The sequence below is a fragment of the Aythya marila genome (genome assembly GCF_965140915.1).
Source record: "Aythya marila genome assembly, chromosome: 7".
Lineage (NCBI taxonomy): Eukaryota > Metazoa > Chordata > Aves > Anseriformes > Anatidae > Aythya > Aythya marila.
This window is the reverse complement of record NC_139048.1, coordinates 6722625-6746436: the sequence shown is the minus strand read 5'-3', so window position 1 is coordinate 6746436 and position 23812 is coordinate 6722625. Positions and strand designations below refer to the sequence as shown.

The 23812-nt window shown below is 36.1% G+C and overlaps 1 protein-coding gene across 1 annotated transcript in view; it reads right to left on the bottom strand.

Annotated features, from left to right (window-relative positions):
- RAB11FIP2 (RAB11 family interacting protein 2) overlaps positions 1-23812 on the bottom strand; it is a 36833-nt gene that overhangs the window by 8023 nt on the left and 4998 nt on the right. The window contains exons 2-4 of the mRNA XM_082764206.1: positions 16317-16759; positions 15156-15618; positions 1443-1488 (exon numbers count right to left, since the gene is read on the bottom strand). Coding sequence (XP_082620332.1) covers positions 1443-1488; positions 15156-15618; positions 16317-16759 — 952 coding nt within the window. The remainder of the gene's footprint in view (positions 1-1442; positions 1489-15155; positions 15619-16316; positions 16760-23812) is intronic.

The following is a 23812-nucleotide window of genomic DNA, read 5'->3' as shown; positions in this document are numbered from 1 at the left end:
TGCTCCCATTCAAGCACTGCTTTCAGAGACAGGTGTTGGCACCAGAGTAGAAGACATACAAACATAATTACTAAATGTGATGCACAAGGAAGAAATATAATAACTTGGTGAGGGCTATTATTGCAGAACCTAATAATAAATTACTTCAAACACCTTAGAAAGCAATCTTGAACATTTAAAAAAAATAATCAAATGGTTTCATTCAAAACTATGGTTGCGATATAGCTTCTTCTCTCCTAATTTGTATTTTGTATTAGATGAGCACCACCTTATAATCCTGCAACTGACATTTAGGATAGCTGCTATTCCACAAGCAAAATTATCAAGGATTTCTTTTATCACCTTTAAATCCTTTAAATAAAACAATTCACATATTATTTCTTAAAAGAATTATAAAGATGCTTTTACCAGCAATAAATTACATGATTTGCAGTAGTACATTTGCAAGCACGCAGAAACTGTAATTATGGTTACATTACAGACAATAGCTGCAAAGTTAAATCAATTTTTTTGATGTTGTGTTTTGTCAGAGATTAAGTAACCGCCTGGTAGCATTCAGTTTACTATCTGATCAAAGGCAGCATTCATATACTCTGACATCTCCCACCGGTTACTTACATTATAAAAACTTGGGTGTTTATAATAACATCAAATATTATTACAAGTCATTTCCATAAAGCAGCAAAAAACAAACAGTACAAAGTCATACTTCCTTGTGAAATTTGTTTTCTATATATTTTAAAGATTGAAAACAAACCCACGTTTAAAGATTTGATCTATTCACAGAATAAATTCTAGTAAGACCACATTTTCTTGCAGACAAAGACACTGTACAGTAAATCCATGGATTTTGTTTCGTCTTTTCTTTCTTAGTACACATTTTTAGATACCTTTAGAGTATTTTGAATAATAACTTCTAGTACATCTATTTTTAGTGTTTTCTGTGAGGCTGTTCATTTATTATTTGTGCTATTAATCTTGCCACATATCAGTTCATTACTTCCATTTGGATTGGCCACCTACAAATGGTCCTCAGGTCTCAGACTTTAGTGATAGGAAACACCTGCTAGGCCAGCTAATGCCTTGCTGCCTAATACAGGGTTACTCACCTGACTACACTTCTCTAGAGCTCTCTGAAATACCCCAGTGTTTTGTTTTGTTTTTTTTTCTCACTCTGTGTGTAAAAATCTAATTATCCCTTTCTTCTCTACATCATAACACCAGAAGTTATCCAAATATTTTGCACATTTCCAAGTTTATTTTAGGCCTCTAATTTTCCAACTAGATTTTCTGGAAATATCAATCAAAGGCAAGGATAAAACAAACAAACAACACATAAGCATTTCCTTATAAGAGGTTCAATAAGAATAACAGCTCATGTTGTGTTGGGCACCAATTAGTTGGTATTTACTGATGGTTTTCCATGACACTTCATAACTCACCATTGTTTTCCTGAGGTCCTCAATGCCAGAAGGATTCGTATTAAAACTGTAGGGAAAACAAACAAACAACTATTAAAGGTCCATTTATCTGAATAAAACTTCTACTAGACACTACTAGTAAACCAGGTGTATTAGGTGTACAAAGTATTTATGATGATTTAGTTACCTGATTTGTGAAACGTATTACAATTAGTACAGTATTCAAAGTTAATGGAAAATTTCGTATATTCTTCATTCACAATTTTTCCTTTCCTTCTGGTCATAAAATTAGAGTAAGCAATGCTAAGATATTACCAATTGGGCTTCACTAGTTTTTTGATTATTTCAAGACTTACCTCAAGCTTCTAAGCAAAAAAAAAAAAAAAAAAAAAATACTTTAAATGAAATATTCTGGAAACAGGTTCCTGGGACAAGGTTGTTTAAAAAACAAAACAAAACAAAACAAAACTAATGTGTATTGCCAGTTTTCACTGCAGCTGCCAGAGGAGAAAGGCCCTTCAGAAATTCCACTCAGGTCACCAGGTTAAGTTAGAGCTGAAAAGCTATCTTGTATTAATAATATTTATTTTACATATAAAATTGAGTAAAAAAGCTATTATTTTGTAAACTTAGAGATTATCTCACACATCCAGAAGGCAAAGCTATTTCACTATATTGTATGGTTGAGATGTTTTTCTTCCTCAACTGCAAAAGGGCAGTAGATATTGATAAAAGCAGCCATTGTCAAAGTGTCAGACCCAAGAATCAGTCCACTGTTCTCATGGGTTGATGTAATTATTTGCAAATGTCTTCAAAACTCAGTGCTTGCTATAGCAAGTTTCAAGAGAAACTAAGTCTTAGAGAAACCATGAGCAAAATTTGGACACAAGTCAGAATTTGGATATGACTCACTGATAATATTTACTTCGTAGCATCATAGTAGGCATCATTACTTCACATCACAAAGCCTACCATTTAGTCAGGTTGTACATATTGGCTGTCAAATGTAACATCTGTTGACAGCTTCTAGAAAACAGATCTCTGGAGTTGGCTGCATTGAACTGGTAACAAGCTACTACGAATGCTACATAAGCTTTCATAGACTTCAGAAGTAACAAGTTCATTTCTTTCATACTTTTTTGCACTAGAGAACCTCAACGGCCTAATACTACTGATTAGTTCTACAGTCAACAAGCTGGTACGTGAATACAAATGAATTAGTAATAAAATACTGCAATCCTAGTCTCTGGTTGAAAGAGTAAGTCCAAAAGTTACACAAGTAATTGTACACCTTTTTTTATAATTTTAAATGTAGCTTAAAGGAAGGAATTTTGTGTCCATCACTCTTTGTTCTCTGCATTTGAAAGCCATGTATTTCATGGTGTAAAAGTGGAAGAGACATAATACATACTAAAACATCATTTTGTGTACTTTTTTGTTTCAAAAGTAGTCTTTTGCTCATAGAGAAGCCCAGTGAACCATCTGCCAGACTGAGGATATTAGATGAAGATTGGATTACATGACCAGTCACAACCAGAAATAAAAAGGTGTCTGAAGAATCAAGTCCTGGCTAATTCCCATTGTACCTGTTTGTAACAGTGATCTGAAGCATTCTGCTGGAGTTTGCTGGAGAACGGTTTTGAATGAGGGGCCGCTTTCATCGGGTATTGTCTAACCAGCGAAAGGCAGGAACCCTCCCTCACGGCCTGCCTTTTAGTTGCACACTGATGTGTCAAACCCATGATGAACTTGCTTCATTCATGGCTGCCTTTTGTGATCCAAGCACAAAAAAAAAGAGTTAACTGAACTGGATCGAATTAGCTTGGTGAAAACCAAGAATGTCTCTATTTAACGAAGTGTGGCGTTAATTTGGGCTATCTTTCTTTTGGGACTGTTTCCTCATGTTAGACAAGATATAGAATAATGCGGCCTGACTGCTCAACTGAGCGACTTTCTGAAAGGTTAAAACAGCAAGATCTTTCACTGCACTGAATGACTTTATGGTTTCTGCGAAATAACTTCTGGGACTCTCTTTCATAGCAGCAGCTTAAAAGAAAAGGGGCAGTTCTGACTAGGAAAAGTTACATTAGAAAATTAGAAATATAAATCACTGCCAATATGGGCTATTTTTTTTCGAACTAAAAACATATCTTGTTTCTCTAACATTGTGGACATTGCAATTACAAAAGAGTACATCCGCCTATTTCACGTGAAGTAATTTGAATACCACTGAAAAAAAAAAAAAAAGAAAAACTATTAAATGCAATATTCACCAATAAAACCCAAATCCCATGAATACTCATATTTTAGAGAGATATGTGGAAATATACTGCTTCTCAGTGAAGCAGGAAGAAACAGGTGCCGAGATTGCATCTAACATTTTCAAGTCAGATTGTCTAACTAACTGACTTGGGAGCTCCATGGCCTCGCCGAGCCTCTCTGGGTTTCCTGGCAGCTCTTCCAGCCCGAGGTGAACGTGAGCAGTTGCAGACTCTCCCAGCTGCATCCATAATTCACTGTCCAAGAACCTTTTAATACCTTGAAAGAGCATACTGCAAAATTATGAATGCATACAGCTGGGGGAGTTGCAGATATTGTGCACTGAAATTAACGAGAGCATTTATTTTTGCATTTAAATTTCATCACAATAATACACACCCCTTCAGTTATCATCTTACTTGATCGCTTGATAGCTCATAACAGATTACAGAACATACACCTCTAGGACTACAGCCCATGAATTGCACAATGATCATAAGCATCCTTCAAGCAACTCTTTTCTCAAGTCCGTAAGAGCATTCCAAAAGTATTGATGTAAGCAATAATATGAAATCGTGTCATTTTTACTGCATTACCATCTCAGCACATAGGCAAGCTGTAGTCCTGACTCTTTTTTTTTTTTTTTTTTTTCCCCAGGGTTTGATAAATTTGCAGGGAACTTCTGCTATGGAAAAGTCTGGGAGCAAAAAGCTTGGGAAAAAAGAATCTTTTTTGTTTTTAGAATGCAGTTCACTGTAAAAAGTGATTGTTAAAAAATGACATTATGACAATAATTACTTTCTCAATACAGTTTATAAGTAAATTTCTCAATGCTCAGTTTATAAGTAAAAAGATGTTTATTTTCTAATAAACGGATTTTTCACCAACTCCCCTGAGAACTGAAGTCAGGCTGGGTTTCTCGGGCTCATGCATCACCATTAGGACTGTGTGTACCTCCCAGGTGTTACATCTGATTCTGATGCCTGCTTATTGCATGTACCTTCCAACCTACACAAACTGGCCTGACTGCTCCTTGCTCCTGTTTCCTTCATTATCTCAAGGAATGGAGTCATCTTCTACCTCTTCTGCTCATCCAGACAGGCTGAGAAGCCTCCCTCTCCACCGCTGTAGGTCAGGTCCCACAGTGATTGGTATCAGGAGGTCCATAGATCCTCTCTTACAGCTAATAAACTTGCACTGTCTGATCACCTTTAAGAAATGTGGGAACTAGTAAACGAAGGCAAATCACATTGGCAGGTCTGAGGAAGAAGGCACAGGTTCAAGATCAGCTGCAGTAAGATCAAGAAGGGGACTGACCAAGCACGCCACCCAGCTTCCACATCCCCTCTAGCCACCAGCGGTACAATAGTCTCATTCAATCTAGCACAGAAATTCATTATGCCCCCATTTCACTCATCTGGGAATTCAATTATTTGCCTTAAGAATTACTTTATGTCAGATATTTTCACCGCATTAAATCATACCGATTATTTTACTACAACTTTGTCTTTATATGTTTAGTGCACAGTAAAGCTTGCTAGAATTTCTGTTTTATTAGCTTAGATTTCAGTTTAGGTATGTGAGATGAGAATCCTTTCCTATTGCCATGTTGCTGGGGGGAGAAAAACGATGAGAAATAAATATGGTATAAAATGATAATGGTGACAGACATACGTAAGTCTGATTCTACGTTTTGGATGACTGCATCATAATCATAACAAGCATATTATTTGTACTTTCTTGCTATTTTCCTTAAATGCATTTTGTTAGAATCACGTGAAACTCTCATGCTTCTTTCCTAACACCTCCCCTTTATGAGGCAGTTTCATAGTTGCATTCCTGGCTGATTATTTGCAGTTTAGGTAGGGACTTCAGTGGAAACATTCCAGGAACGGTGTGAAGGAGGCACTCCTCCAGCACGATCAAGGTGAAGCACTGCAAGAAGAGGGGCCGCCCACTGCTGAGCCTTCCCTGAGCTCTGTGCTGGTATAGCGCTGTCTGGGTTATCTATTGGTAAGATTAAATGTACCTCGAGTTGAAGATTTATCACAAGCTCAAGTTTGTAATTGGAGTTTTAAATTTTGTCTTCTGAAGTTTAATGGTAGTTAAAAATTCAAACATTAGGACTAGTGGCTGCTTAAATATTTAGCTTCTAAATATCTAGAAATTAAAACCATGCTTATTTTTTTTTTTCCTACAACTGATATAACCATTTTAGTGCCTGAACCATTTACTCCGACAACATAATGAATGGGAATCAGACTCCTAAATTATTCTGTATGGAAATCATATTTTTCCAAGGAGCAAAAGCTTTTTACTTATGTTATCCATATTAGTTATATGGATATGTTATCCATATTAGTTATATGATCACTGCTTTGTATACTATTAGAAATTAAAATGAGGATACTTACATTAATATTTAATACTCAAAGTATTGAAGTATTATATATGAAAGTATTTCATATCTTGTAAAATATCCATTGTATCAATGTGTTCAATGTGAGCTTTCAGTTTTGTTTAATTCAGAACATCTCTGTACAGGTAATTAGCAAAACTCTACCATGGTCATATTCTGTTAGTCTAAAAATTATTCTTCCTACTTACTTAGTCTTTGGCCTGTTGCTTATTATTCTTTGGATTATCACAACACACATACCAGCAACTTAAAATACTAAGATATAGTTTAAGTTATTACCAGTGTACTAGAAAAACAAAAGAAATGAATAAAATCAGATACAGTTAATGAAATTCAGAAACTGAGTTTTCCATAGAATAGGATTAGCCTGCTGTGTCTGGCAATGCAGACATCACTTTAGACTCTGAAAAGGAATGACTGTCACGTCTGGCAGTTAAGCAAGCACATTGCTATTTCTTTCCCAATCAGATTCTGGGGAACATCACTTAAGGCACTTTGCTATATAAATTGTCCTGCTGTTGAGCCATGCTCTGAAGCCTTCTGGAGTTTGTGTAACCCCAGGAGGACACACAAAGAACATCAGTTTTTGTTCCTATCGCTCCATTTTCTTAATATTGCTAAGAAGACTCATGCCAAGAGTTAACTGGACCAAAAATCTCAAACTTTGAATGCAAGATGCATTGCTATTGCAAACCATTTGTTCCCAATCTACATATTCTTTACACAGACTCCTTTGGAAATGACCTGTTCATGAGCAGACTGCTGCACTTTGTGGAGCCCTTCTGATAGCAGAAGGCTCCATGACGATAACAAAGATACACGCTCAGAGTGCAGTCCTTGATAAAGGTCCTAAACAAAATGCACTTCAAGGCAGCAACCTTTTCTCTTGTATCTCTCTTTATATATAATATATATATATATATAAATAAAATGTAGCACAGTAAAAACACTACAGTGCAACTAAATAGAAGACCAGAAGCTTTCAGTTACAAAACTTGAATAATTCAACAAAAAGTAATTGCTACATACAGGAGAGTTATACTAAATTAAGGGAGAGTTATGCTAAATTAATAAATAGTATGGCTAGCTATGGTAAAGAACCTGTTGGTAGAAGTGAAGCACAGTATTTGACTTTCTTTGCTAACTGCACTAAATAAACTGTTTGTAAGGACTACCAGTAACTCAGGATATGACAATCCTTAAATAACACAGCCTGAGCACTTTGAAAATTGCATTGTTTTGCCTGAAATAACATATTTTTGAAAGTGTTTTGCTGGTGGTATTTTGATGATTTAAATAAGTAAAAGATACAAGAGCACAACTACATGATGTAGTCATTCATGTGTCTGTAAGAAATCTGAGAAGCAGATATAAAATGTTAAGGCGGATCTCTAATTTATGCATATGTATAAACAACTTCATTAAGAAAACAGACATGAATCGGGATCCACAACAGGCTGTGGCTGGTTTTGAAGCATCCGATGCTGGAGGAGACAGATGGAGAGATCTGGAAGCATGCAGAGCTGTACTTGTGAGCTCTACCTGATGGGTAGCTTTCTCCTTCCAAACATGTTGGTATCTTTCAATAATGGACCTTGTATTTGCCCAGAGCTGGACACATTACTCATGTAAATTCACTCATTAGTCAGGTCTTACAAGGTATCGAAACCCAAATTGATCTTAAGCAGTGTACTCAACCAAATATTAATGCAAGTTTTGAAAACAAACAGTTTTATATAAAAAAGTTAATATTTCTAAGCGTTTAAATGTTCCTGCTTTTATTAGGCAGCTGTGCTATGGCTAAAAAACTCATGAATTTTTATCCACAAGAGACCATTAAAGATCCTCTGTAATAAAAACCTCTACTAGGAGACCCTACTTACATGGATCTGTAGTCAACCAAAAAAAAACAAACAAACAATAACCCTGAAGTAAAACTTTGTATTGAAAATTTGAGAGTTATTTTTAAATTCTTTTATTAATAAAGAAACTGGATATAAGTGTTCAATATTACTTAAAAGCAAACAGAACAGGCAGCGCATTCCCCCTTGGGACAGGTGATATGCATCAAAGCTTTTCAAAAAAGATTTCACATGGCCTAATGTGCACCAACAGTTAATGAAAGCTTAAAAAATAATAATTGTCATTCTGCAGGAAGAACTCCTAAAACAGTGTTCCTAACCCAGGCAACTAATATGAAGTAATTGCTGGTAAAGAGTCTATAGCAGAGTAATACTAAGTACTAATATTTCTAATTGCAGAAATAGTTGGTAGTCTCTCTCCAGGAATCAATTGCTCCAACCCATCCTAGTAATGTCACAAATAATGTGAGCATTGATTTGTGGCAGCTTTAGGAAAGATTTCATTATTCTCTCATCACATGGTGTGATCTTTCTAAATCAGATACTAACCGTCTTAGCAGGATGGACCAAGACTCCCTGCATGACTTCTCCTGGTTTTGTAGATTCTTTTTACCTCCCATATACCTGCAATGTATTTGTTTTGTTGACTGAAGGATGTGCTACTGACAGCTTTGCCATCCTGAATTAACAAATTTAACAGTCTAGAAAATAATTAATGCACTGCCATAAAAATCAAAATTCTACCTAGCAATGATCACACGACTAGAAATACGCGTAGTCAAACTTCAGTAGAGAACTGAAAAAAAAAACCAACACTTTCCTATCAAGAAGAGCAATGCAGTTGCATGCTGTTCTTAAAACATGACATGCTAACACCAGCAGATGAAACAAAATTCTGAAAATAGTGTAGTTTACCCGATTTCATTTTTTGACTAAGTGAGAAGTGCATGCTAAAATGCCTGAACAGGCCTTGCTCTAGCAAGCACTGCTATGAACTCATTAGATATCAAATTTTCTAAACAGGGCACAGGGAAAAAAAAAAAAAAAAGTGAGATGTATTGTGCACTGGAAAAGGGTGACCTGCTTTGTAAGGGCCTACACAGACATTACAACCATTTGCTCTGATCGGGCAGTTTCTAGGGTTCCATTTCCATGGAGCTGTGTCCAGTAACCATGCCCATCACACGTAAGTGGGCAAGGCTGAAACCATTTAGCAGTCATATATCTTTGATGTTCAAGCTATTGCACTAATAACTTATCTTCACTGTGGTTGGAGCTAACATATTTTACTTGACAAGTGCAGTTGACTGGTGCCAGGCACCTGCTCTACTAACCCGGCTCAATAAGCTGCCCTAGAAAGTCAGAGTAACGCATGATTTTGCAATAGCCTCTCTAATTAGTTAACAACCACACATAGTATTTCCTAACAACCACACATACATTTCCTAAAATTTATCATCAGCTGTTCCTTAGGCTCCAACTCACCAATAGCTGATGTTTATATGAGTGTTATTCATACCTTCTACTATGTAAGATGTAAGTTAAGCTTCTTCTCCACCTTTCCATCTTTGCATCTCCCACAGTTTTTAGAATATAGCACATTTACTGCTTGAACTTCAGATAAAGTATAAGTATGCAGCATAAGCTTCATCTTATTTTGTCAAAGTTTAACGACATTTAGGTTATGGAAGTGTTATTTTATAAATTGTTTGCAGTTAATGCACCTCTATATGTGTATACATGTATGTATACATACATACACTTATATTGTGTTCCAGACGTAGAGAACCCTATACATATATCACACACAAACATATATTTTACATATAAATATACATACACACACTACATACAATGTTTCTTAGAAGGCTCACAGCTATCAACCCAGTTTCTGAGATGTGGAATTTGATCAGACTAGTAACAACCTGTCAGCTTTAAATATTGGACTATTTGTTTCCCTGTGTCCATTGCCTAAGATCTTGTTAATTACCTAAACTCTCTTTCTGTAGGTCTTGTTAATTACCCGTCTCCTGTCTCAGAGGACCTTGTTAATAACTTGTACAATCTCTCTAAAAAGGTCCTAATAACACATTAAAATTAAAGATGCTTTTCTCTTAGCACTTGTCAAGTGGTGTAAATTGAGAAATTTTCACATCGTTTTATTAGCCTACTGTAGTGTATTTTCCTAAACACAAACAATTTCAGAGAAATGATGCATAAGGTTTGGTCACCGCACAATAAAAAATCTTTGTTTTCAGGGATTACTGTCAATTTCTTTAACTGTGTTCAATACAAAATCCACGTGGCTACTGACTGCAAATTAACCTCTTGAGAGCCACAACAACAGAAGTAATTGTTAAGAATGAATGCATTGAAAGATTATAATAGGTGAACCCTTCAAAGCAGTGGATGAAGAAATACGAAGACAAATCTATTACTGGTAAATGCTAACAAAAAATACTAGAACATGTTGCATGCTTCATCAGCTATATAAGTGGTTTGGAACTAATGAATTTTGTAAAAATGCCCTTACAAAAGGCATTTCTGCTTTCACTAGGAGACTGCAGCATTTTGAAATTGTCAGGAAAACAGCTCATAAATATCTACATTCCACTTACACCAGACAACAAAAAATAAATGTGACACTACCAACCCTAACAAATACTAATGGATCCATGCAGCATTTGGAAGAGGTAACAAAGCCCCACTTAATAGAGAATGCAGAAAGAAGACTAAGTCATTTTCTCAAAAACCACAAGAAAAGCCTTTGCCAGAGCTCAGATTAACAGAAAGTAGGGGTCCTTATTTTGTGATTTCCTGACAACTAGTGTTTTACAAAACAAAACAAAACAAAAAAAAAAAAAAAAAGGTTTTATTTTGCTTTTTCAAAATACTTCTTAGTCCTTCTTGAAATAACAATAAATAATAGTAATAACAATAAATCATAACTTTAAATAATCCTGGTACACTTTTTGCTTTTAGGAAAAAAAAAAAATATATATATATATCCTGCAACTGTTGTTGAACCAGCCATGTCTACATTTTCTGTATCAGCAGCTAAGACACACCTGGAAAATGTATTTATCTTCACTCTTTTAATTAGTAAATAACAGGAATTAATGACAGAGATGAATGCAGCCAGTTAACACTAAATAACTGGTTGGGGAAGGCACTGCTCAGCAACTCCCCCAGCCCCTAGCCAGCACTGCTGTTACGAGCTGCTGTTGCACAGATCATTGTTGTCTAGTCAAGGCTACCAAACCAAAATAATTAGGATGGACTTGAGGCCTGACCCCATTAACTTTAAAGACCTAGGATTAGGCCCATGGAGTATCTGTCACCCTTTTTCAGACCTGAAACAATGAAGGAATAGAGCCAGTGCACTGACTCTCTAAGCCTGTTCACTTCTGCATGAAACCAAAATCATTTCATGCTCCCTTTTACATGGAAAAGAGTTTGAAGATATTCCAAACACCTTAAGAAAAGCAATACGGAGTATATTATCATGAACTGAACCCATTTTTTTAAATCAATTAAAATCACTGGCCAAGGAACATTAACCATACACTTTGTGAAGTGTGGATATGACACTTGATAATATGGTAATGTTTGGGTCATATCTGGGAATTGGTAATATTTGGGTCATAACAATCATAATTTCTGTTACAGACAAAGTGGTCTTTGCCTTGAGATATAAAATTCTGACCTGGAGAAGTTATCAGAGCAGACACACAGCCCGTTCTGCTAGCCATGCACTGAGGACACTATTTCAGCTTTTTGCTCTAGGTACACGATTACCAAACCTGATAATGTCAGAAGTTAAATAATTTTCCCCTACTTGTTCCGAAGTATGTGTTTTACATTTTGTATCTAAGCAGGACATATTTTTTTTCTGTTATGTCTGTTGAAGAAGACATTCAAACAACAAACTGGAAGCCAGGTTCTGCACACTTTCACATCATAGGACAATTCACTGACTTCAGGAGTAACGATGTGAGACTAGCAGTCTGCTTTGTTATACACTAATGCAAGCTGGAAGAACTAAAGAGAATGACAGGAGAAAGCAGATAATATCAAAATATCCTTCAAATATTTCATGAGCCACCCACAACCACCACATCAGCATGACGTGTGACTGTCGCAGTCAATTTCTAGGTTATGCTTTTCTGCCCAAAGCTGTGATGGCAAATCTAGAACTTCGGCACTGTCAGTAATACAGCGACCTGAACATTTAAACATAGATACATGTCCCCAAGTGCCATGGCAAGTCTTGTAGATCCACTGGATTCTAACCTAAAATTTGTCACCTTGCTCATTAGAGGTTAATAGGCAAGGCAAAACCAAATGTCAGTTGCTCTTAAAGCAGGTAAGCAAACTGATAATGCTAAAAATAAAATAGCAAATAAACCTGAAACGAACAAGTGGCAGTAGGAGCCTCTAACGACGATGATTAAGAAGGTAAACATATTATCTTTTATAAAAGTGATGACTGATGAAACGTTTATGATTACAAAGAGACAAGTAATGCTAACATGTAGATTATGTTATAGATCACAGCTATCAAGGGAGGCAAGAATGTGAAAAAAGACTAAAGGATCAGGGAGAGATGAATCACTGAATCTAAATGCAAACAAAAGAGAAGGTAAGAGTATAAAGAGGCACAGATGTATAGAGGTATCCCCAGACTGAGACCCTCTTCAGTGTAAGGTAAACATATAGTGACAGATCCTAAAGACTGGATTACACTCATGAGGTTGTACAACCCCCCTGAGATCTTGTTAACTACATGACAGAGGAGAAAGAAAAAACCTTCTTGTGGCCCCATAGCTGACTTAAGGTATAAATATGTTGGCAAAGGTTTTTAATTTATGCAGGTTCCAGGCCGAGGTTGGTTGGTTCGCTTGGTGGTTTCTGTTTTTTTGGGGTGGGGGAAGGCATTTTGTGATTATGTGGCTTGGTTCTGTGTTCCTTTGTTTTCTTTTCTTCCTGTTTGCACCAGCTCCATCCTGGACCCATGGCTGTAATGCACATCTTCCCGTGAGTTTCATCAGGCAGGAATCCATGAACACTCCATCATTCAAAGCAAGGCACAGCTAGGTGGGGATAAATGGGAGATCCAACTGCAAAGCAAACTCCTCATCCACACCAGAACACTGATTTTGGACATAGCTTACTAAACAGATAATGCCTGTCTTACTTGCAAAGATGCTATCCATCCAAAAGAGATTAATAGCATACTGAGTAAACAAAAAAACAACTCAAAATCTAAGTTGCCTGTGTATGCTTTCTGCATACTGAGTTTGTTACTCAACCTCAATTATTTCGTGCCCACAGATTTATACAGTTCTTTCTTCACAGTATTACTAATTCTAAAAATTAAAAATGGATTCTATTCAGCAAATCCTCCCCAGATAAAAGGTAAACTTAAACTGTAAACTTATTAAATATGCACATTTTATATTAGTTTCTACTTCAAAAGAAAATCATTGTACAAGATGCATATGAAAGAAAGTGAACTTATTGTAAAAGATTCTCATAGACCATAATAGTGGTGCATGCAAACACAGAGAGCTTCTAACAAATTATTGCATGATAGATATTATTCCATAGTAGCTGTCTTATCCATAAGGTCAGAATGTTTACTATTTTTGGCTTTTTGAAAATAACAAAATAAACTTTTGATAAGACAAATAGATATGTTTACATAAAAGTCAAGAACTAGTAAAAGAGTCTCATACAAAAAGGGGGAATAAATGACTAGAGTCCTTCTGAAGGGGCACTGTGATGAGCTTTTTAATTACAAACAAAGAAAAACAGTCCATCATGATTACTGTTTATGATTTATATTTATCAAGATCTGTTGCATTCAAGAACTTCAGAAGATTTCACTACTTATATCTAGCATCTGCCTCAATAGAAATTTTCATTTTAAAAAAAAATTAAATGCTATGTAATTTTAATTGTTATTTAAATTACTCCTCCTTAAAGGAGCTTATTTAAATGAAAGTTTAACTTCTGACAAACCAAGCTACATCCTAACCTTACTCTAATCTTTATTAAATAAATAATATTCTAATACTCTGGCTGTAAACTTGTTATTTAAGACAGTTGCACTGACTTGTCTTGTGGGAAGCAATAACTCACTGAAGTCCATATGCGCTTCTAGCAACTGAATCTTTTCTACAGTTGTTCCATTTCAGTTTATCTAATTCACATCCAAGATTAGTTTTATTGAGAAAAATGATTATAAGTTTAAAACAGGAGTGCATACATTCAAACCTATGAATAAAATTGAGTTGGGATACAGTAAGACTGATTTGTTCTATAATCTTAAAGAACAAATTAATGAAGAATGAGTTAATTATTTAACTGTTTAAACGTATATATTGGACTCAGCATACGCAGTGTGTATGTATGTATGCATATACATATATGTATATATAAGACTATCTTTCTCATTGGTAAACAAAAGCCAGAAGGGAAATGAAATTTTGGATACACTTTTTTTTTAATTTAAGGAAAACAAGTAAACTGTTGATAAGCAAACAAAGATTAGAACGGATTATTTAAATCAAAGTTTCTTATCACCCCCTGTAACTCAATTCACTTTGCTTAGCATATAAACTGCTGTCTCGTATAAGGCCTTGAATACACATGAACTCAGGAAAGCTACAGTGAGCCAAATGATTTCAAGCATGATAGTGCCCATGCAGATGCTCCCATTTAGAAACAGAATGGTCTTCAGCTCTTGAGGTTTCACACAGAATCTAAACCCACTTCTTTCCCAAGTGGTAAGAAGAAGAGCATTTGTTATCATCACTCAAATTTTCTTCATCACGTGTTTATTCTGTTTCACTTTTCCCTTAGACTTAAACCTTTCCCTAGACTTAAAGCATTGTAATAGTGATGAATGTTCAATGAAAGCAGAAGACTCTCAGGAAGAACCCATTTTGAAGCATGAGCAAGGTTTTCCACAAACACAAGTAACCTAGAACAGTCAGAGTTCATATTAGCAATATAAATATAACTTCTAAATGAAATAAAACGGTATTAGAAGTTGCTAACTTTTACTTAGGAGCAGATAAGCAATGATATAAATGTATATAAAGCACAAAGATTGTGTTTCTCAACACTTCGCATTTTCAATTATATAGCATATTCAACATATCGGATCAAAGTACAGTAGAAACCTACCTTGAAGATGGCAACATGCTTGTAGGCTTGAAGTTTGTCATAAACGGATTAGTCGACTCATAATCAAAACTCTCCTGATGAGTCTCCCCAAATGCACTGGGTGATTTCAAGTCCGTAGAACTCTCTGATCCCCCATTGCTAAATTTATCTGACCTCCTGCTGTCTTTTTTTCCAGTCACTCTTTCAAAAAGACTAACTTTCTCTCTTTTCTCTTTTCTCATTTCTTTTTTTATTTCAACAGGTTTCGAAAACAGACTTATGTTTTGATCCCATGCTGCTGGGCTTTCTTCAAATGGATTCTTCTGTCGTGGCAGTGTAGCAAATTTCTGGGGTAGCGAAGCACTCACATTGGTAAATGGGTCATTTTGTGCTTCAAGTGCAGCTTCATCAACTGTGCTGTCAAGCTGGTTCATTTTAGAAGTATCGACACTTAACGTCCTTCTATGTGGAGACTTTACACTCCCTACAAACAATCTGTTATTAGTACATTATCAATGAGATAGTACAGCACACCTTACAACATGCAGAGAACCCACTCTAACTCAGTTCTAGGTTACCAATTGAGTCTTAGTTCAAAACATGCTTGAATAATTAATGTATTTTTAAAAATGAACAGCTGTGGCCTCGACATGGTGGTTCAGAAACGTTTAAGGAAGCAATAGATACTACAGAATTTTATTTTCTGTGTGAAAATTAGGTTGTACAAACAATACAGCTGCGGCTAGCGTGGCATTCCAGAAAACAGCAGTAGTCTATTGCATAATAACTTTGCACAATGCAAAATACTTTCAGTTCTTCGTATAAATCAGGTTTAAAACTTTGGTGATAGTTTTTAAACTTTTTAAAGACACATTCATTTTTCAGAAGACATTATTTTGCCTAGAGTTCTTTCTTGAATGCAATGTTTCATTACAACATACTCTTAAATGAGGACATAAGATGAAAAATGATAAATTATCATACACTGTGGCTTATAAGTTATTCCTTATGCTCAGAAACAGCATTTATAAGTAACCACCAACTAACAAAAGTGAAAAAATATATATATTATTAACTATTTAGCCTTGGAATAGCATCATAAACTAAAGAAACAGACTTCTGAATAGTAGCAGTGACTTGTGATTATAACTGTCAAGATTAAGTAGCATGAGTTTTACTTACCTCCTTCATCAACCGAACCAAAAGATTCTAGCTGGCGCCTGAAGAGATGAGAGTAGCCGACTGTGCTGGATTTTAGTTTTTCTGAGGAGACGTGTGATCCTGTTAAATCTGACATCGAATGAGCTGAAGATAGCCGCTGAGGTCCCAAAAGGAAAGGTTTTTTTGGTTTTGATTTCATTTGTACTTCTCCACTACATATCTCTATGTTTGCATCTGGTATGTGAGTGCTTGGAATGATGGCAGAGGATGTATCCGAAAACGTCCCATCATTTTTTCGACCCTTCATTTTGTCTTTTAGTTTAGCAAAAGGGGATTTGGTTTTGTCCTTCATTGACAAATCAAACATACTTGCTGTCATGTTATTCCTCATGAACTGAATATTGACCTTTATTTCACCTCTGTCTTTAGTTCTTTTTCCTTGTCTGGACTCTAGGTGAAACCACCTTAAAGGAGAAAAAGAACAAGTTAAGCTGTGTTTTCTGGAGGCTAGTCATTCAATTCTAGTTAGTTGGTTAATGTCTGGATAGTACAGTTAAAAATAGGAAAACCAAATTCCATACCAAAAATCAAAATATTGAAAAGCTTTTTAGTCCATATTTGGTTTTGAAAGAGGAAACATTTAATAACTAAAGAGGCATGAAGCTCTTTGCACTATTCATTTGTTGCAAGAACCAAAGTCAGTTCAGTGGAAGCTTACTAAACTTCACCAGACCTAATGGGCTCACATCTACTTACAGATAATTTGTACCTCATTAATTATAGACACAAATAAATATTATCGTGCTATTTAAGGAGCCCTGGTATTCTTCAAGTAGTCTTTATTTACCTGAGATGCATTAGCCAAATGTTTACTACATGCCAACTATTTCATTCATTAACCTATTCTCATTTGCTTTTGCCTAGGTTATGTGGTAGATTATGTTCTTCCTCTCTCCCTTCCTTCTAACCACTGGTAATGATTCATATCAATTGCACTACCAAGGAAATATCTGAGACCTTCGAATGATTTTACAGTCAATTATCATTTTGGTTTTGCAACTGGAACCCCTGGCGACAGCATCTCCACACGCAGCAGTGGCAGAACAGCGAGCATGTAGGGGTATCTAACACCTGCCCCATTTCTGGGGGGTCACCAATAGGATTAGCTTTAGGACTATTTCCACAAGCTTTGGAACCATGTCTCAAACCTCCACTTGAAGCTTTTTCTAAGTATTAAAGTACTCAGTGGCTTATTTGCTTGGTACCATGAAGGAAAAGAAGTACACCACTTCTCAACCTCCCTGAAAAGTCTGGGGAGGAGAGGACAAATCCCCTAAAGGACAAGCTCTTCCACCTGTCTAGAGATGAAACTAAACCAAAAGTCCCAAAAAAGTGTGCAAATCCCTCGCTATTTATGGAATTACTAATTTCAAAATTCTGTAACAATAAATGTATTTTAGCTCAGTGCTTACACAAGTTAGACCAGGACAAAGCTCAGCTAAACACAGGAGTAGTAGCAACACTACAGTTAGTGTAAGACCGTCCCGTGTAGTAATGCATTGCTAGGAGCAATACACGCATCCCAGCACAACAATACATCGTCATGATCAAGTAACTTTTGAACCGGAGACTAAGAAATGAAATTGCCTATCAACACAGATGCAAAATTGATTATGCAGTTACACATGCATTATTCAACACTGCCAAACACACAAAACAAGGTCAGAAAAGGAGAAAAATAGCCCTCAATTTCCTTTCAGATTTCATAAATATTTTTAAAGGTGACAGCTGAAATAACGTTTTCAGGAAGAGATACTATTTTTTTTGAGATGAGAAAATACTTTCAAAAGTGACCTTCCAAAGAAATAATGAAAGGGTAAAGTGCATTATGGACTTTACTGTTGCCTTGCGACATCCAAAATGTTTTATATACCACAGTAAAACAGAATAATTAAGAAATATCAGACCACCTCTGTCCTGACACTGGACAACACGAACCCAGACCAGCAGATCCACAAGTTCAAAAAGAAGGACAATTAATGCAGGATTATTAAACTTGCTTCCTAAAAGTTTTCCTTCTGCTGTGAGATAACTTTGCTTATGTATTTTAAACGAAATGCAAAAACTGAAATATGTTAAGTGTCTAAAAAAGATGGATTGTTTTTCCTTTTAGTTAATAAAATTTCACTTCTTGGTAACTGATTCCAGAAACTCTTTAATTCATCTACAGTCTCTAAAGAAAACATACACAGCAGAAACAAGAGTAACTCTCTTTTTTATGATGCATAACATCACAAAAACTGGAAGACAAGATAGGCTTTAAAACTCTTTAAAAGAAATTATGTTCATACGTTCTTTTTTTTTATATACGTTCTTTTTTTATATAAAAAAGAGCAATTAAAATACATGTAACAGGCAAGCAAAGCCCTTGCTTATAAATTTCTACAGATTTTGTCTGTGTGAAAAGACAAAAAGAAAAGAAAAAGAGAAAGCCCTGTCCATGATTGCTTATATAGTAAACAAATATAAATATATATAAGGCTTATACTTTTTGACATTCAAATTTATTAGTTCACGCTAGACAGTAAAGAAACATTTTCCCTTTCCCTTAACTCTTATCTCTCAAACATCATGTCTCTGATAAGATTTTCATGTTTCTAGTTAGAAATAACCGAAACTTTAAACACATACGACACATGCTAACTTGTTTTAGAGCAGTATCAAGATATAAATTCTTCAGCTTTTGGTGTGTTGAAGAAAAACTTTTCATTTAAAACTGAATTTAACCCAATTATTGACATTCTTATCATGAACTAACAACTACTCCATGTTGCTATCAGCACTCCCCACTAATGGCATACCCACACATACTGTTTTGACATTCACCAGGTCTGAAGGAGAGCATTTCGGTACACAGCTCATACACCGACATCTGCGGTTCGTACATTTGTTTTCAAAGCAGACTTTGAAGAACTTTACACCAAAACTAAGTTCAGCTGAGAAAACAAAGAAACTCTCCTTACCCTGGTGAGATAGAGGTGCATGAGGCACTGGACCTTGTACCTGGTGGGACCAGGCTCAACGCTACTTCTGATTCCAATAGAATTTGATCATAAACTTTTTACTCTAGCTAAATTCCTCTGGACTTCAGTGGAATTTCTATTTGAAGAATGATTGCTAGATCAGGTCTGTGTATAAAACACATATATTTAATTTTTATAGGCATTTCAAGGAGGGTTTTTTTGTTACCTTGGAGAGTTTATCTCGATTAACTTACAATGAAGGTTCCATATGCTTCAGCTCGTAACAGGACAATATGAGAAGCAGACTCGATGATTTTCTTCAAATTCAAAGGCAAATAATTATTTTTTTAAACAGATGAGAACAAATGCAAGCAACGCATTTGTGTGGAGCTGCACGTGAATAAGCAACCGAGTCTGTAAATGTTTCTTATTAGAATCTGTTTCTACAACACATGGGCGTGAGCAACAAATAGAAAAACAGTGCTGAACATAATAGAAAAAAGAATTGGAAAATGAAGTCCACTGTTTTCAGATAACATTTTGATCTTAAAATACTAAATTCCACTATACCACTGCCAATTTTAAAAATTGTAATGTATTATAAAAGCCAATAAAACTTGCTATTTTGGTTTTGTTTACAGTACTTTTAGCCACAATAAATGCTCCATTTGTCAGGCTGCCATAAGCTTATTCTATAGAAAGCCTGAACAAAGTAGGAAAATAGCCAATAACATACACGAACAAAACAGGGTGGCTTTTATGAGAGCAGATGCCCTTTTATTTAATAACCAAATATTACATCCAGTCTTGCAGACAGTCTTTATTTAAACAGACCTTGTACAAAGTCTGGCAAATTTTCTCAACTTCAAAGGAAGCCCTATTGCCTCCTGAATCACATTCATACTTCTTGCTCTCACCTTCCAATGTCCTGTAGGACAACATCCTCCATACACCCTCTAATTTCTTCTTCTCCCCTATGGTTTCTATCAGAAGAACCATTGCTTCTTTTTCTCATATGGTTTTGAGTGTGCTAATGGGCTTTCCCTGTCCTGCACAGGTTTCTGATCATTTTTATTCTGTAAGTATTATATAAACTGTCAGTCTACACGCTGGCAATTTTTCGAACACATAAAGAGATCAAGATTCATGGCTGAATAGGAAAAATCCTGTTGCGCAGTCCGCCCTGAAAAACAAAGCCCCGATCTGCAGAAATGTGGCAATTTTCTAACCATGACAAAATTACTTAATTTTGGCCACACCTACAATTAGGGGCGGAAAAAGAAAGCTGCCTTATTTCTGGGAGAGACACTAACAATCGTCTTCATATTATTAAATTGTATGGGATGAGCAGCACTGAATCCTGTACCTTAGGAAAGACAGACAGGAAGAGTGAAGGAGAAAAGTGAAGTAAGTTACTATTAATAAGTTACAAAAAATCTAGTCTGCTTAATTCCACCCAAATACCTAGCAATCTATAAATATTTCTATTTTCAACAAAATTTCTTCAACCGCTCTTTTATTCCCCTTTTGCTGATTTCATTTTCTTTCCATGTACTCTGTTTTTCAACTCACTCTTGCTTACCTATACCACTCCCATTACACCCTTCGTCCTGCATTCAACAAGTATTTTGAAAAAAGCCTATTTTTTCTCCCCTACTAACAGCAGGAAGCTGATGTCATGGTGCCTTACCCTCAAACACTGCCATGGAATTTGACTGTTCCAAGCCTTGGTCCTCTCTTTTGTTTGAAGAAGCATCACTCAGCCTATTCTGCTCAATATGTGATTAACAGTATGGGCATGAAAAATCACCATCTATTTTAATTATACACAATTTTATAAGCCTCCAAAACCACTGGGATACCTATCTATCAACTTCAACAGGCATTGGAAGTCTTCTAGCCAGCACATTCAACCTCTGCATGAAAGAGGGTCTTCTGACTCGGTTCCCTTCCCAGTGCTGAAGATGGGACAAAGAAATTTTCCCCTCGTTTCACTGCTTCACAAACCTGGCATTCTGCTTTCACTCCACAAACACCTACTGAATCGATCTAATATCACTTTTGCTGTAATTTTGACTTGCAATCAAAAATTTTTGCAAAACCCAGATTTTAATTCCCAAATTACTGAATGAATTCTGTTTCTAACCTTGATTTTATGGCTAAAACCAGTAGCCTGATCTGATAAGTGATATTACTCTGCTACCCAGTTATGAGGAGGTCAGCAGGTACTTATCAAACTGCCCCTAAAAATGCCACCAAACATGCCCACCAGCCGTCATGGGAAGGAACTACTTCATGTTAGATTACATGTGTGTGAGTTAGGTACAATGAAGAAATTTACTCCACCAAATCTCAATAACAGAAATGTCCCCAGCTAATGGCTAAAAAACAGCATCCAAAGTGCTGACTTGTCTAACAAATTCCTTAGCAGCAAACACACCTTCAAAAAAATACAGGAGGTATTTTTTCCTAGCAAGTCAGTCTCATACCATACCAGGAGTTTCACCAAAAAGGTGGAAAAGTAGGAAAATTAAGGCAAGGGACTGAGCCCAGCCTCCATAGCGCATGAGGGGAAATGCAGAAGAAAATGGATTATTTATTAAGATAAGTGATGACATTCACAAAGATGAATACTATTACTTTCTGGAAGCCAACCGAAATGAGATATACAAAGTAGAGTTTAAAAATAAATATTACAGACTGACATTGTAACACCACAAAACATATGGGAGCTGACACATATTACAATACCCGTACAAAGGGGTTAGCTAACATCAGCTGGAATCAAAGTAATTAAACCGGTCTTCGTTTACACTATTTATTGTTTTGGCTGAAGACCGCGTGTGAAAACTTTTATTTCAGAAACAAAATAAGTGAAGGTATGAGGATTAAGGCGAGCTATTTCAGTTGTGTGTGTGGAAGCATGTGTGTGTGCACAGAAACCGGCGCACAGAAGGATTGCAGTCCAGATGGCACTCAGGCTCTGAGTCAGAATTATGACTTATTCGGGATACATGCTCACAGTTGTTGTCGAAACCTAAATGCTGGGAATATTGCTAGCCCATTTTAAAATATTGCTATGTTCCAGCTACAGCTGCGCTCCACTTCTTGGTTTCCCCCATAAGCAGCTTTTTCTTCTGTTTGTTCCCCACTACCAACTTTCCTCCTTCTTTTTGTTTTGTTTGTTTGTTTCCTGAGTGCTACCATGAAAGCAACAGAACGAATCCATATGGATCCTCCATGCTGCTTTTGTACCTTTGAGAAATTTTGTAATTACTGCTCTTCCCACTTTTGACTAGAGCAGAATGAGTTTTTCTCTCTTGCTTTAACCACAACATTTTGATAATTTCTGTTCCAGCCTGCCATTTCCACTATTATTTAATACTGTAAAGTGAGCCAAAATACATTGTTCTGGTTTGAAATAAACATAAGGCTCAGAAACAGTAAATAATATTTATTATGTTTTGTATAATTATTTATAAAAGTGCTTCTTGACGAGCACTGAGCCCCCCACAATCCTGCTTTCTGTTTATTCACAGTTGTTTGCTGACTCGATCCAAGCTGCACTGGAAGCCTGCCTCCTGCTCACGCTGCTGCAGATGAGAGAGGACAGGGCAGAGGCAAGCGAAGGGGGAACCTTTCCGTATAATAGAGGGCAGCTGACGAGAAGGAATTCACATTAATTTGGAGGAAGTCACAACATTTTCCTCTCTTTCAGGAAGCTCAGCAGTCATAAGAAGAAGCACGTACGTTAATGTGAAGTGGTATTGATCGAGGTCAATCTTCAATTTTTGTGCTTTGCTTCATGAGAAGTTGTTTGCGACTCTTTTATATGGCCAGCGTACACAGAGGACAAACATCTTAGATAAGGCCAAGACTCCTTCACTGTACTCCGCTCAGATAAACATTTTTGTCAATACTGCTGCAATTTGACGGTGTGGAGAGGAGGCTGAGGTATTACAGAAACCAGGGAGAAGGGGAAATAAGTCACATACCTAAAATGTCTCCTCCAAAAAAAAATATTTAAGAAATAACAACTCTACTACGTCCTGCCCCCTCTAGATTTAACCTTCCAGAGAAGTGTTGCACCTTGAATCATCTGAAGGTGTAATAAAATTAGCTCTCCAGGAAAGCTAATAAAGGAATGGACAATAAATAATGTGGAATTAGAGGACAACAAGGACCAAATGAATGCTGATGAAATAAGTAATATCATGGTGAAAGCTAATGAAAATTCTTTTTTCTGCTGTTGTGCTCATTTAGCAGGAGTAAAAAAAAAAAAAAAAAGAACTATGCACAGTCATTAAGGAAGCTACTGAAAAATACTGCAGTAAATTGTGGCAGCAAATGGGTATTTTTCACTCCATAGTAATTCAAAAATTTGTTTTGATGTTACGCAGCGTCAGATCATCAGCAGTATCAAGGTAACTATGAATTGTAACAATTGGAATAATTACAAAAATATACATACACTTTAAAACAGCACAGTCACCC